We start from the raw sequence: 16,249 nt of genomic DNA, 5'->3' as shown, positions 1-16,249 counted from the left end.
AGAAAAAGCAACAAAGTGAAGCTTTTGATGGTTGCTGGGACTGTGAGCAGTTGTAAATTCTCCTCCCTGCTGTAAATTATCTTCTCCCTCTCCTTTTCTTTTAATCTCCATTTAATTCCCTTTTCAAAATATTAGCTTGATTCTTCTTGAAAAATATTTCCTCAGCCTGCTAAAAGCACCCCTAACCACGCAGAAATGTTATACGCAACTTTGTGGAGATCTATTATTTTTCTTCTACGATACAGAATCTTGAGAAATGAAATGCTCATCTCTCATCAACCCCAAAGAAGTCCAAGTCTACGGTGAGGCCCAGGGTGTTCCTTACATTTCACCTTCTTTGAGGATGTTCTCCTGCCAGTTCTGAATAACTAAAAGTTGGGAGAACCGGTTTCTGAGGCAAATAGAACATTCCTAGGTTTTAAAATAATTTCTGACATTTTCATGGCATCCTTCCTTAAAGACCTTCAAATTATGCTTCAGAAATTTTAATTGTTCACTGAAATTATCTGTTAGTAAGCAAAGTGTTGCATTTGATAGTAGCAGTAGTCCACACATGGAACATCAGTAGATGGATATAAAACGTGTAATTTGCTGGCCTTTGTATAAGACAAAGACATTGACATATCTATTTTAAGTCTTCTAATCATGCTGTTCTACTATAATTCTCAGTGTTTCAAATGTAGTTCCTAGGCCCTTCATTATCTGTGTCTTCATGCCTTCCATAAACCATTTCCTGTCTTGCACCAAACCACATTCTCACTGTTCCTCATAGCCATCTTTTTCCTCTTCCTCTACCTCAGTTTATCAAGTGCTGAATTCATGGACTGTGTCAGTAGTTTGCTGCGTAGTTTGAACCAGATAGGACACAAACATGAAATGGTTTTGCTTCAAGCAGATGGTTTATTCATCTTTTTATTCATCTTTCTTGCTGGCATCCTGAGTATATTCCATTCCTTTCTGGTCTCTGTGACACGAGAAAAGTTAAGTTTAGTTCAGCTTAAAATTTCAATCTCATATTCAGTTTAATGTTTCCAGTTTAAGCCCAAGTGAACTGCCCTAGTAGGGAAGAATGATCAGTTTCCAGCATCTTCCCTTACCCCACCTGGGTGACATTATTCTACATTGGCCTGAGAAGTAGGAATGAAGGAAAGTGAGCAAATGTCTCCTCTTAAGTAGCATTTTGTGGTGTTCATGTATTATATGTAATAAGGGCACAAACATTTGCTTTCTTTGGGGTGCAAGTGTGGGCTCTTAAGTGGTCTTACAGAAGCTCTTCTGTTTTCCCATTTTTTTTTAACAAGAAAAACATGCTCTGTAATGTCTTCAAGTGTCTTTATCCTGGAGTATTCTTGCTCCATATGCACTGCTCCTGTTAGACAGCTCAAACATAGCTGCCTCCTTCAGTGTCCAGTTGACCTACAGAAATGTTTTTAACACACCAAGCATTGGGAAGTACAAGATGCCTCTTCTCTTTACTATGCCATCATTTCAGATCCTTTTTTAAGCCCTCAGTAGTCATAGAAAGCAAATAAAGCATTCAGCTGCATAAGCAGAGTCCAAGTTGGTTTATTAGAAGTCATCCTATCTACTTTGTACTCCCAGACTCTATAAATGATGGTCTTGGAGTGCCCCTCATTTGCTTGGGGCAGAAGGGTTGAAGTACCGCTGTTTATACCTCCTTGGGGAGTGAACAGAAAAAACCATCACACTGTCTCCCTGGGCCACGGATTCACTGTGACTATGATTCTCTCCTAAATTTTCAGAGAGGTTTAGAATAAGTGAGACTGGTGGAGTAATGATGGAAAGGCCAGTTTTCTACCTCTTTTGTAAACCCTTTTGAGATAAGTCTTATTTCCATCTCTTAGAATGAGAGAAACTTAGTACTTACTGTTTACAGTTGAAGACTATAGCGAGAATTCTAAAGTAACAGAGTCCAACGTGTTCATGACCATAATAGTGGAGCTTCAGAATAGCTCATAAATTAGACAGGAGGAAACAGCTAATCAAAAGTGTTCTCAAACCCAGCAACGTAATTCAGTCAAATTGAGTATTCTTTTTCTTTTTAATGGAAGTATAGTTGATTTACAGTGTTGTGTTAGTTTCTGCTGTACAGCAAAGTGATTCAGTTATGCATATATATACATATATTCTTTTTCATATTCTTTTCCATTATGGTTTATCACAAGATATTGAATATAGTTCCCTGTGCTATACAGTAGGACCTTGTTGTTTATCTATTTTACATATAGTAGTTCATATCTGATAATCCCAAGCTCCTAATTTATCCCTTCCCCACCCCTTTTCCCCTTTGGTTACCAAAAGTTTGTTTTCTATGTCTGTGATTCTGTTTCTGTTTCATAAATAAGTTCATCTGTGTCATATTTAGATTCTACATATAAGTGATGTCATATGATATTTGTCTTTCTCTTTCTGGTTTACTTCACTGAGTATGATAATCTCTGGGTACATCCATGTTGCTGTAAATGGCACACATTGAGTATTCTTATTACTTGGTACTTGAGCAAATTACAACCTCTTCTTGGATGACGAAGAAAAACTGAAAGGAAATAGTTGCATTAAGTGCCTGACCCATTGAACTTCAAATTCCAGATAATAGAACTTCTGGATCAGGACAGTCTGTGCAGTGCAGTGTGGCTGTAAATAATGCAGATTAGTGGCCTCTCTTGGGTCTCCATGTTAGTTCCTTAAGAGCCAGGGGAGTTGGATTTGGTTTTAGCACATCTCTTACAGGACTTCCACCCCCAGCCACTGTCCATGAGGAAATAGTTAATCCTTATTGTTTTACCTTGGGCAAAGTAGCAGCATTCAAAGTGGCAATTAATGCTGTCCCCCAAGCAGAAATTTCAAGGATGTATAGTTGTTTTCCTTTATATGCATCAGAATTTGGGACATAGCGTTTTTTTGCTTTTGTTTTTGTTTTTTTAGTGCATCTACTACAAAAATCACTCAAAGAAATGAGGTTTAATTTTAACATTGGCTAAAATGTTTCACTACTTAGGGAAAAGAAAACAGAACAATGCTGGCGATCAAAACATTTGACATATCCAGCTCTCATTGACACGTACTTATAAACAAAAAGATAAGTAAAATAAATAAGTGTATCATTTACTAAAAGATGATCATAAACCATATTATGATATTTTTGTAAAATCAGTCATCTGACATCTGTTCTTCTTTCTTTATTTCCTAGAAATATTAATAACATTTTTAAAACTCCTAGATAATTTTTCTCAACTAAGAGCCTGAAGTTTTCTTCGTAAATTGAAACAGAACAGGCAAGAATCTATAATTTTTGAGAAAATCCCCACTCCAGACTTTGGAGAAGTCAAATGTCTCTCAAAATCCCAGCCCACTAAAAAGAATCCCTTTTTTGCCTTAGGGCCAAGGGTCAATTTTTCAATGTTAGGCCTGAATCTATTGAGTAATTTGAAAAGAAAACCTGAGAGCACCCTGATGCCTGGCACATAGTTAGGCATTTGGAAATTACAATATGGTGTGATACATACTGAGACAGAAATAAAAGGGCAAGAGAGAACACCGGCTTTTAGGGACAGCCGCCTGGAGAGGGAGATGTCCACATTTCCAAGGTAAGACTCAAAGGATAAATGTAAATTAGCCAATAAAAGGAAGTTGGGCATGGGATTGTTCTAGGAAAAGGGAACAGCATGTTTAGCACCAAGTGTAAAGAGGAACATAATATATGCTGGGAAATGAAAAATAAATTTCTCTATAGCGCCAGCAAGTAGTAGAAGATACCACAGGGACTGTGAAAGGACTTAGAGCCATATTGAGTATGGCTTTTATCCTAAGGAAAATAAGGAATCACTAGAAGATTAAAGCAGATAATTATTGTTATTTTAGGAAGAACATACTGTAGCTTCTTTGTAGATGAGTAGTGGCAGGGCAGGATTCCAGCCAAGAGTCCTGTACCATGTTTGAGGCAAGAGATGCTAATAACCTCAAGTAGAGTAATGGTGGTGGTGGGGAGAGGGAGAAAAGGACGGAACGAAGAAATATTAGGAGGTAGAAGAAAGGATTGGTGATCGATGGACTCACTAATTGCAAAATGGTGAAGGATATGATAGAAGAAGAGGAAATATCCAAAATTATGGCTAATAAAGGCCATAATTGTAAATCACTGAGATAGGGAAAAAGATACAGAGAAAGAGAAAAAGCAAGTTGGGGAGGTGGGACAGTGGGTCCGTATTTCATTCTGTTGTTGTTTTGATGGCTGTGGGACACCCAAATGGAATTGTCACTTACGACAGTATATATTGCAAATGTAGAGATCAAAGGGGGAAATCTGGACTGGAGATGCAGAGTTGAGAGTTGTGAGCATATGAAGTGTAATTGTAGCTAAGGGTATGGATAGAATGAGAAGAAAGAAAAGCCTAGGACAGAATCCTGAAGGTTTATGGTGTAGGTGGAAATACTGAGAATACCTACCTTGCTTCTGCAGCATCGTAGGTCTTCCAGCTCCTTTTCCTTTGGTCCAGATGCTTTTAGCCTTGTTCTCACTTGAGTAACGCTGTGTTCCAAGTTGGCTTCATTAAAGGACATTGACATCTCCACTATATTTTAAACTTAAGAGCCAACATTTATATTCTTCATATAATATCGAATATTCTTTACATAATATAAAAAGGAGGGTTCTTTTCAAAACCCTAATCATGGTCTGTGGGAAGGATAGTTCTTTTGTACCAGATAATCATGCCTACACATTGTATAATGAGAAAAAATCCTTGATTATGATGAATAACTTAAGAAATTCTCAATAAGTTGTCTGTCCCATTCCTTTTATAACTACTCTTTTAAAGGTGAGCAGATCCTTCAAGGGAGACTCTGCAATCTGTTCAGCATGCTATTTATACTTAAAAAGTGTTAAATTATCCTAATCATGCTTATAGTAACAATCAAGATTAATTGCAGCTATATTAGGGTTACTTATTATTTGTTCTACTTCAGCAGTAACACAAATCCAATTGCACAAGCAATTTCCATAATCCAAATTGTGAAAGAAAGTAGAGGCAAAAAAAAGACCATGCATAACTGGTTGAAATAGAATTTAAAATAAATCCTTAACCAAATGGTTATCTAAAATTCTGTTTTTGAAAAGGAGCTGATTCTGAACAGATTGTATATGTGTCTCACTGGTAGAAGTGGATTATCTATCTTGAATTGGATTGTGATGACGATGACCCTATTCTAAGTAAACCAAATCTCTTGAACTATATAATGAGATCAGGAGGAACATTCGGCCTGAGAACAACAGATTGCAATGACGGAGATGATTTCACTAATGTTTTTCCCAGCCTCTTTCCTTGATGTACATAATACTGTGCTTTTGTCCTGCAGAGATTCCTGATCCTGCAGTTCTGTGTGCTAACTCTTTTTTCTTATTCTGATTTTCATTTTTATAAGTAGAGCTGAATGAGTGGCAGGAAGCTGCGAAATCTATCTTATAAAAAGGTGATGGGGGTAGAATCTAGAATCTTCATTTGCCTTGCAGAAGGATTGCAGAAAAACTATCACCAGTAAATATTGAACTGATTCATTCCTGTTTCTTCTTTGTTTAGGCCGTGAGGAGGCAAAAGTTGCTTGAACAGAGTATCCAGTCTGCCCAGGAGATTGAAAAATCCTTACACTTAATTCAGGAGTCCCTCTCATCCATTGACAAGCAGTTGGCAGCTTATATTGCTGACAAAGTGGACGCAGCTCAAATGCCTCAGGAAGCCCAGGCAAGTAGAACCTGGAATGAGCTTCTTTTCTTTTGTTTTTATTATCCGAACAAGACATTAGTAACTTTCTAACTTAAACTTTATTCATCTAGTTGTACAAAGGGTTATTTGATCAACTGATTGGACTATTTGGAGGTAAGGGGAAAAAGGATCTCTATATTAGTACTCTAAGATTTATTTTTGAACGTACATAATGGAGGAATTTGAAATAGAGACACTTAAAAGACCAGGGCAGTATCACACTGAAGTCTGCTGTTTATCAATATTTTCAGACTATACTTGAGCTAGAGAGAAACCGTAGGAATGTCAAGTTTAAAGAAAATACTTTTGGTGGTAGTATTAAAAATGCAGCATCAAATATTTTATTATCAACTCATCTTTATCTTGGAATTAGAATTCATATGACCTATATTCTACATTTAATGTGTTGCAAGTAGCTAGTAACAAGAAATTAGAGATATAAATTTGCATTTTATTACTAATACTAATATGTCTATACTCATATTTACTCACATACCTATACATTCAATACTTTTCAATCTGAATTATGAAATGTGTTAAACTAATTTTTCTAGAATGAGAGTTAAAATAGGAATGAAAATAAATCTAAGTCAGCTTTATACCAAGTAAATTTAGTCTGTATCTAAATTAACTTTCACCTTGGGAAGTAATGCTGTATTTCTATTTTTAAATAACATTTACAGGTATGTAAAATATCATAAGAATTATTTAAATGTCTAGGATTTTCTGATACTAAGGTACTATCAGGTAGCTACTATATCTACAGTAACTATAGATAGCTACTTTTCACATCTTATGTACATAGTATGAACCCAATACCCAAGGATAACTCAGACCGATACAATATAATGCGAGGAGCATTAGAAGGTTATCTGTCCATCCCCGAGGCCCTCTCCCCACTAATTTTCCCTACATTTCTGGTTGCACCTGCATTTTCAAGGTGATTCTTGACTTTGAATTCCCCAAATGGTAATATATAATATTGGAAAATGCAAGCCACCCAAAAGCTCTTGAAACATTCTTCTCCAAGATTTTATTTTAAGATGACAGCAAAGTGAATTGTTTTCTAGAACAGAGTTATCAAGTACTCAGATTTACTTCAAGGACTGGCTTTCCTGAAGCTCAATTTGAATCTCCTTTGGAAGAAACAAGTAGAGGATAAAGAGGTTGTCTGTGAAGTAAGCACTTAAGCACAATGTGTCAGACAAAGAACCTACTAAGAATACCATCAAAGGACGTTTTTCTAAGTATATATAAGGGGGGTAAATTTAAGCCTATGTATAAATGAAAATTTATACCCAATGTGTTTCTGTAAATTTGCAGAAGAGTTCATTGCTAATTAAAAGATTAATGGGCTTAGCTTTCCCTTTTCAGAAATCGAGTACTTGTTTTAATACATCACGGAGAAGCAGGACAAAGTGAATGGCGTTACCGTATTTGGCCATCTTAAATCTGTGCTCAGATTTCCTGTCACATATTGGTCACATAGATTTGTGGATGTTTGACTCCACCGTGTGGTGCACTGGTAGTTTTACTACTAAATTTAAATCTGTTAAAAAGAGTTTCCCTTTTTCTGCCTTTCAAGATAGTTTGAGATTCTCAGGTATAAACAAATTTCAGCATTAAGGAAATGTGTGCAATGTGTAAAACATTTTGACAGGTATACTCTTATTATATGTAAAAGTAGATGTAGAGCAAGGCACTTCCTTGCATTCTATTTGCATTTAGGACTATAGGGCAGCAATGAGCTGCCTCTGCATGTTCATTGACCAGCTACCTGTCATAATGAGCAAATTGAGCCTTCTGATTCTAAATCAGATTAAACATATTTTACTTTTTTATTTAGTGTCATGAACTTACAGGAATAAAGTTTAACCTTTTAGACAATAAAACTACATACTGCTAGAATATCAGAGCATACGTTGACTCGAGTATTTTATTTCAAAAAAATAATTCTTAACCAAACCAAATTCTTAAATCATATGACTACAGCATCAAAATGCCAGCATATTTAAAGAGAGGTTTTTATTAAAGTACAAAATTAAGATGACATCTTATTGATTCAAATAGAGTTAAGCAAATAGAGAAAGCTCTTCTAGATATAGAAATTTTATCTTCTAGATATACAAATCAAAAATTTAAGACATATTTCAAAAATAGTATGACTAAATATAAAAAACCCTATGAGTGTTTCTTCGAAACAACTTTACAGAATAAAATCATCAAATTGATAACTGCGGAGAAGCACACGGCATGAATAGAGTTGTTTACTCTATTTAATTTTCCTAAAGAACATTGTGAAATACAGAGATTTAGTTTTATCACCTAAGGTCTGGAAGCAAAATTCCAAGTACCCAGCTTTGCACGCCAGGCCAATCAAGTCAGAATCTCTACGTGGACTTAGTCATCAGAATTTTTCGGAACTCCTCCCCACCCTGAGTTATTCTAATATGTAGCTAAGGTTGAGAACTTTCGATAGTTCATTACTGGTAATGGCTGAGTAGCTGCAGTCTCTTTTTTTCTTTTTTTCACATCACACTTCTCACCACTGTTTGACATTCTCACCTATGGCGGTGACAAGATTTCAATGGGAGGAAGTTGAGGTGGAAGTCAGACTTTGGTGACTTTCCTATATTGATTGTTTGCTTACTCTTATGGGAAATGAGTGAAAGTAGAAAATATAGCTGAGAACTCCTGCATGAACGAATTAATTTAGACAAGTAGAATTTTCAGAATGGATGTTTGAAGATGAACTTGGCTTAGTTTTCTTATTTTCTTCTTTTTTTCCCCTAATTCCACATATGTTAGTGTGCCAGTTGCCTTGTATGTATCTCTAAATCATTGTAGGAGCCGTGATAACTGTGTCTAAATAGCCATGTAAATGTCTGTAATTCTTAAGACTACAGAGGTACTTCAATCTGTAATTTTTTTCCCTTTTCCAGTAATCTCATATTTTGAATCCCCAATATGTAAGAACAGTCTAACATGGGTACCTTTTGAAATGCTCCACATCATTATGTGTTGATGATGCACATTTTATAGAGGAGAGTATGACCCCATTACTCATATTACCACTAGAAGCAGTGGGGTTGCTTAACAGTGATTGTAATAGCTAAATTGTTCTAGTTCTTTTGTCTGGCAGGTTCCTGATCCCATATTTTGCAGCCTCATATCCCACAGAGTAGATTTATGTTCATGAGTAGAGGGGGAAAAAAAGAACAATTTAGGAAAAAAACAAATTACCATCAAAGGAGAGGATCTTATAATCATCATCGAAAAGTGCTCCTGTATTTTGCTTATCAAGCTAGGACTTTTGGGCATTCCAGGTTCACTACAGACCAGATTTCTTCCTTCCATCTCTTTTTCCATCCCAATGAATATCAATAAAGAGAAATGAATATCAATAAACAGAAAAGAGGGATCTTCTTTTTACTAAAGAAAGCTGTTAATTTAAGATGATTGCATTAGCTGCGCATCAAAATAATTCATAACTGAGGTCTTCCTGTATTTAAGCTAAATCTTCTAACTGACTTTAAATATATTTGGCCATATTTAAATGTAAACATTCCAAACTCTCAAAATCAGTGCTTAAAAAATAAAGACCTAAATGCAGATTTTGGTCTATCAGATTAAGTTTATTATTTCATTATGGAATAAGAAAGACTTTTATAGTGGAAATAGGAACATTTGATTGCCAAACGACTCAAAACAGTCTAACTTTACAGCCTACCTCACTGATTTATGAATTAGACAGTATAAACTTGCATAGGGAAATTCATTCTGGATTTATGTAATAATGAAATAATTTAATCACAGAACAGGAAAATGGAGAGCTATTATAGATATTTGGGCTCCGACGTTAAACTCCACATAACCATAACAAATAATTTCCTTTCTTTTACCCAGTAATATAGATATAATGGTAAACACAATGCAATGAATTTTAAATCTGTTCTAACACTGAAGTGCTGCCTCTGTGTATTACTATATAGAACTGATTACTTCCCAATATAAAATGACTATTATTGTGATTTTGACGTGTTTAATCGTGTGGGAAATAATCACAAGCAAGAGTTGCAGAAGATGTGAAAGATTATATTTTTTTCATGTTCCACATTTTTTAAGATGTTAAGGGTAGGAGTTTATTAATTTATTAATTTATTTTTGCTGTGCTGGGTCTTCGTTTCTGTGCGAGGGCTGTGTCAAGCGGGGGCCACCCTTCATCGCGGTTCGCGGGCCTCTCACTATCACGGCCTCTCTTGTTGCGGAGCACAGGCTCCAGGCGCGCAGGCTCAGTAGTTGTGGCTCATGGGCCTAGTTGCTCCGCGACATGTGGGATCCTCCCAGACCAGGTCTCGAACCCGTGTCCCCTTCATTAGCAGGCAGATTCTCAACCACTGCACCACCAGGGAAGCCCCTCCACATGTTTTAAAAGTACAAAGTATCCAGGATCCTCGAGTACATTTTCTTCTTTTAATTTTAGAATATGTGTTGCATGTGGCCATTTCCCCTTCTTGAGGATGCAATATCAAAATTACTGTTTAAAAATTACTCGTCTAACAGTGTTAAATTTCTCCATTCGTAGTCTTAACCTTATATCTTCTAATATTTTTCTTTCTGAAATATTTTAGTTATTTTTTTCCCTCGGAGTCATTTTCTTTATTTGATGTGAGAAAAGCTTCAATAATTATTTGATACAAAGTTTCCTTTTTTCCATTAAACACTTGAGGCAGTTACGGCTTAATTTTGCTTGCCATTTTCTGTCATTAATTTGATATATGAGAATGGTCTGATGAGGTAAATCATGATAAAAAGCCCTGCTCTCTGCTCAGTTAATTGTAAAATGCTATATTGGAAATGTCATTAATGTTTGATTGATTTTTAGTTTTCTAATTTGCCCTTTACCGTCTCTAATGGAAAAAATGGTTATATTCATTTCCACTGTTGTTTCCTACTTTCAATATATAGTGCTAGTTGTGAACATAATTACTGTATTGTCAAATGTCTTTTTTTGGTAAGGGCATGACGATATAATGAGCTTTATATTATTTCACTTTTATGGAAAACATCTAGTGACCCTGAGAAATATTGGATTGAGAGCTCCTTTTAGAGCATACATGGGTATTCTAAATCAGCAGCACTCATTTGCTACTTCCTTTCATTTTGTTTCTTTTACAAATTACTGATTTTATATGAAGCTGACAGTTTCACAAGATCAGTTGTTTATTTTCTTCAAACACTTATCATCCGTATGCTAGTAGATGTATATTTTAGGTGAATATAGAACTCAAATAGTACAGTCTTTAGATCTTTAGCAGACCTTAGAAATCCGGTAGCCAACTATGGAAATCATTATCCTTTGGATGAAATCTTCCAATCCCAGTGTTTTCTTCTACATTAAAAAGTTTTTTAAATGTTATTTTTTTCATTGTCTGATTATAGTATCAGGAAAGACGATGTAATATTCATCTTTTTTTAAGAGGAATGTGTAAATGGGAGATTGTCCATTTTACCTATAATTTTCCATAATACTGTTATTTAAACAAATCACTTATCTATTTCACAATAAGCCTGCCCTAAAGTGATAAGGATTTTTAAATTATGTAGTTCCAGAATGATAATCTGATGACATTAAATAAAGTAGGTGGTAAAAGATATCCTAAGTACAAACTAAAGATGAATTATCAGTTGAAAGTAAGAATTGTGGAATCAATTTTTAAAGGTGCTAGCTAAGTATAAGTGTGATGCATGTTATACAGCCTTCCCAAAGTAGAATCAATTGGAAATAGATGTCCATTTTTATCTTATCTTAATAATGAATTAAATTGTTATCACTAGATATATACATTAAGTACATGAGATAGTTCTTCCCAAATCTACTTGTGTGATATACTCTGCCAAAGAAAAGCAAAAGGATAATTTGAGCAAAGAACTGTACCCCTCTTGGATATTAATGCATATTAATATATAAAATATTCTGAGAAGTTCTGTAGCACAGACACATGGTTATCCTTAATTTACAAAATATATTTAGCCCCGTGCTCCTTTCGTATATAATATACTCAATTTATAAGGAAATTTTGATCTCTAATCCTATTGGAATCATACTACAGATATGAGAATTTTTCTAGAAATGCTGCCTACAAATTATGATAAAATCTAAGTTTTATATGATGTTCAACCATCATTTTTTTCAGTTTTAATAATTTTAGTAGTGGTGACCTTTCTAAGAGTATAGAAATTCATCCTTTCAACAGTCTGTGTAACTGCTTGATATAAATATGAACATTTCAAAGTCCGTGTAATTCTTTGCATTGAAACTTCCAAATTGCCAAACTTTCCCTTCACATGTTACATGGTCCTTCACATCCCCTTGTGACAGATAAAAGTTAAGTTTTTGGTCATGTGTTTTTGTAAGTTATTGTTGTTCCTATTGTTTTTAAGTCATGACAACAGTATGGCTCATCTGGAAAAATGTGGAATTAATCATCAGAAGACCTGTGTTTCAATGATCACTTAAGTTATTTTGGTTTTCTTTTGTAATGCTATGCTACTGCAGGCAGCTCTAAGGGGGCAATCTTTAAGAAAAAAAAACTATACAAATTACAAATAGAAAATTAAATACTGTTATAGAAGAATTCTTTTTGCAAGTGACCAGCCCTGAAACTTAAGGTTCAGTAGCTTTTCATTAATTCCTCCTCTAGATAGTAAGTTTTACTCTACCCAAATCCAGTTCTACTTCCGTGAAACTAAGTATTCACACTCTGCACACTCCAAATTCAGTCTTTTCTAGCATGGTTCCCACAACCTGGAATGAATTCCCATTTTCTTATTATCTACCCCTCTAAAACCCCCTTATCAGCCATATGGAACTTAAATTACACCAATTTCTTAAACTTTTACCAGATTCTGTAGTAGAAATAAATATTTCTCTTGTATGGCATAGCATCATTTTTCCATTATATTGCATGCATTTCTGCTTTGTAATTTACTTGTATCTCTATGTTCCGTTTCCCTAGAACAGATATTCTTTAAGAATAGGGTCAATGGTTTGTTCTCACTGTGTGGAATAAGGTGGTAGGCGCAGAATCTCCTTCTTGAATTGAATGGATAAGCTAAGTATTATTAGTATGCAAATAAGATTAGATGTCTGTTTGTTTCTGATAAATGTCCAATTGGAGGATATTTTTATTTTTAAATCATAATTTAAGAGTCAGTATAGTTGTTTAAAGAGCATTGAATTTGCTACTTCCTAACATTATCTTGGACAAGTCAACATTTCTAATCTCATTTGTAATTGTAATTTAGGATGGTAAATACTTACCTTAGTTTGATTAGATAATTAAATGAATATATGTGAACTGTTGGGACATAAGGTCACACAGATGTCCATTTTGGTGATGATGATAATAATGATTATTTCTTTCAGTGCACTTCTCTCACCCCTCTAGTATAAAAGGCTAAAGGAATTAAGTGTATATTTCATTTTTCCCTCTACTATATATACCTTGAGTGCCAAATGGATGAATTAGTCAAAAACATGTGGACAGATACTGCTACAAGTATATAATTTGGGCCCTCTGCTCTCTCTGAATATCTTTTTAATTTTTCACTCATCATTTTCCTTTCCCAGTTTCTGTAATGGCTTTGCAACTTTCATCACTTTCCTTTTGATTCCTCCTCAATCCTCTCCTCTCTCATCCTCAGCAGATATCAAGGGGCTCATGCTTATAGGCAAATGATATATAATGACACTGACGATTTATGAGTAGATATTTGTGCAGACAACTTGAGCAGGTATTTTTACATATACTGTTGCCTCTAATCTTTTTACCAAAACCAATATAGTTGTCTACTGCAGACATGAGAATTTTCCCAGATACTCTGCTTACAAATTATGATAATGCTTCATTGCTGGCTTGTCATTATCACCATCCGTTTAGAGATGAGAAAATTGAGGCTCAAAAAAGTTTGGTGCTTTGCCCAGGTGGCAAGTCAGAGCCCTGAGATTTAAATCCAGATTTCTCTTAACACTATTCTGATTCCCAGAGAGCATCAAGTAGGAAGCATTACACTTTCTGCTTCTCCACATCCAAAATCTTTATGTATTACCTTTGGCTTCTGAAAGAGCGGCACCTCTCCACCTGTCAGTATTTCCCACTGATTATTGATCTTTGCCCTTCACTCCATTTCCTCTCATTTCCTCCAAGGTTCTTCTAATCAATTATCTTCATATATGCTTTAAAAAAAAATGCTTCGTCCATTGGCTTCTTTCATATGGCCTTAATACGTGTTCAGTTCTCACTGACCTACATTTCATTATGTGGGGAGACAAAAGTCTTCAAAAATGATTTAAACTGTTCTATAAGGGTATTTTCTTGTCCTTAATCAGTCTTCAGCCCTTGAAAACCTGATTTCTGCTCTTACCATCTACGGATTCTGTCCTAGCTACAGTGCTCATTGACCAGCTAATATGCCCTTATTAGTACTTATCTCATTTGATCTGTCTCAAAATTGGCATTGTCGACCTCTCGCTCATTCTTAAAGCTCTCACAGCACTTGATTTCAGTGGCACCCTCTCTCTTTCCTGGTTGTTCCTCTTATTCTCTTAGACTGTTCCTTATCTTTCTTTGGTGTTTCCCTTCTTCTCCCATCCCTAAATTTTTCTGTTCTCCATGGTTCTCTCCTGACGCTCCCTTTCTGTTTCCCTCTAATGTTTGAGTGCACTAAAATAAATACTGTTTGTACAAGTGATGCTGCTTCTTTTTAAAAAAAATGCACACACATATGTAGCTATATATGATTAATAAAATACAAATTCATATCAAAGTATTACTGAGTTTATAGAAGAATTCTCTCATTATGAATTGCCTTAATAGTTAGATTAAGTATTAGCAGTAAAACCATTATCTGTGATTCTGATCACTTTTAAACTTTATCTTCATATTAAAAAAACTAGACACTTTTCATTTAGGCCATGAGGTTATTTAATACCTCATTCCCACCTACGTTTCTAGTTATATTTCTCTGGATGTGTATTAATTCTCTATGCATTATTTCAGTTCTCCCAAACTCTTCATGTGGTTCAGTGCCTTGTCCACACCTTGTTTTCCCTCATTCAAGAATGCTTTTGTTTTTAAAACTCTCATCTCCTTGCATATCCAGTGTACTCTTTAGTACACTTAGGTACAAGTAACAAAAATGAATTAACTAAAGCCAAAACAAAAATGAGGGAAGGGAGCTGGTCATAAGGGCACAGGAATGTCTCATGGAAACCAAGGGCAAGAATAACGTTTTTACTCAAGAAGAGACTAGAACCTGTGTTTTGGTCACTTGTAACAGCAAATTATCATTTTCTCTTAATGGTTTTGTGGATTGAGAAGGCTCAGCTGGATGGTTTCTCTTGGGGTCTCTCATGTGATTGCGCGCATTTGTTGGCTGGTGCTACGGTGACTTATAAGCTCAAATAGGCTGGATGCCCAAGATGGTTCCTTCATGTCTAGCATTGATGCTCACTGTGAGCTGAAAGCTCACTTGGCACTATTCACTGAAACACTTCTCCACAGCTTCTTTATGTGGCTTAGGCTTTTCACAGCATGTCAGATGGGTTCCAAGAGGGGGCATCCAAAGAGTGAGTGTTCCAAAAAGGCAGTAGTGGAAGCCACTAGGCCAGTTAAGGGTTTTTTCCCATAAATGGCAGAGCATTACTTGTGCTCTGTTTTACTGGTCAAGGCAATCATAAGGCTGACCTAGATTTAAAGAGGTGAAGAAATAAACTCTACCTCTTAGTGGGGGAATGGTAAGAGGAGTATGTGGTATGGACACTGTTGTTGCAGCCATCTTTGGCAGATGCTATCTGCTTCAGCCTATGATTGAAAGCCATCAATATTTTTGTTCCTACTATCTCTTTCTTACTTCTCTCTCTGGTTATGGATCTTTGCTCTTCCTAAACTGACAGTGCAAACTAGGGACTTCATAAGCACAGTCTCATACGTGACACAGTTCCAAGCGCCCACAGAGCTTGACCAGACTTTCTCCTGTCAGTTCCGAGAGAGTCTGATGGACCTAACTGGGCACAAGCATTCTTCATGTTCTAATTTTCCATGACTTGGGGGTGGCCAGAGTTATGTGACAGAGACATGGCTGTTACTGGCCCACCATTTTGAGGGGGTGAGACTTTTCCACCTGAGAAGTTAAGATCATAAACCTCCTAAAGCATCTGATGCCCCCAGCAATGCTTACTAATTATTCATAGTCTACTTTAACATCACCTCTCCTATGACATCTATTAACTCTCCTGTAAGTATTACTCTACTGTGTATACTCCCATTAAATTTTTTCAGACTCCTTAGTATTTCTAGGTGTATGAACAATGCTATGCACTAACATGGATCCCTAACCCCCAAATTCTATGGTTCCTGGAGAATAGGTACATACCACTATTTCTTATGCAATGTCGTAGTTCAACC

General features: G+C 35.7%; 1 protein-coding gene across 1 annotated transcript in view; it reads left to right on the top strand.

Moving 5' to 3' along the window:
- Positions 1-16,249, top strand: part of DMD (dystrophin) — a 2,035,184-nt gene that overhangs the window by 708,762 nt on the left and 1,310,173 nt on the right. Inside the window, exon 30 of the mRNA XM_065901098.1 lies at positions 5,598-5,759. Within this exon, the coding sequence (XP_065757170.1) occupies positions 5,598-5,759 (162 nt within the window). The remainder of the gene's footprint in view (positions 1-5,597; positions 5,760-16,249) is intronic.

This window comes from Phocoena phocoena, chromosome X (assembly GCF_963924675.1).
Source record: "Phocoena phocoena chromosome X, mPhoPho1.1, whole genome shotgun sequence".
In the NCBI taxonomy this organism is placed as follows: domain Eukaryota; kingdom Metazoa; phylum Chordata; class Mammalia; order Artiodactyla; family Phocoenidae; genus Phocoena; species Phocoena phocoena.
Note: the sequence above shows the minus strand (reverse complement) of the source record. Positions and strands in the feature narration are given on the sequence as shown.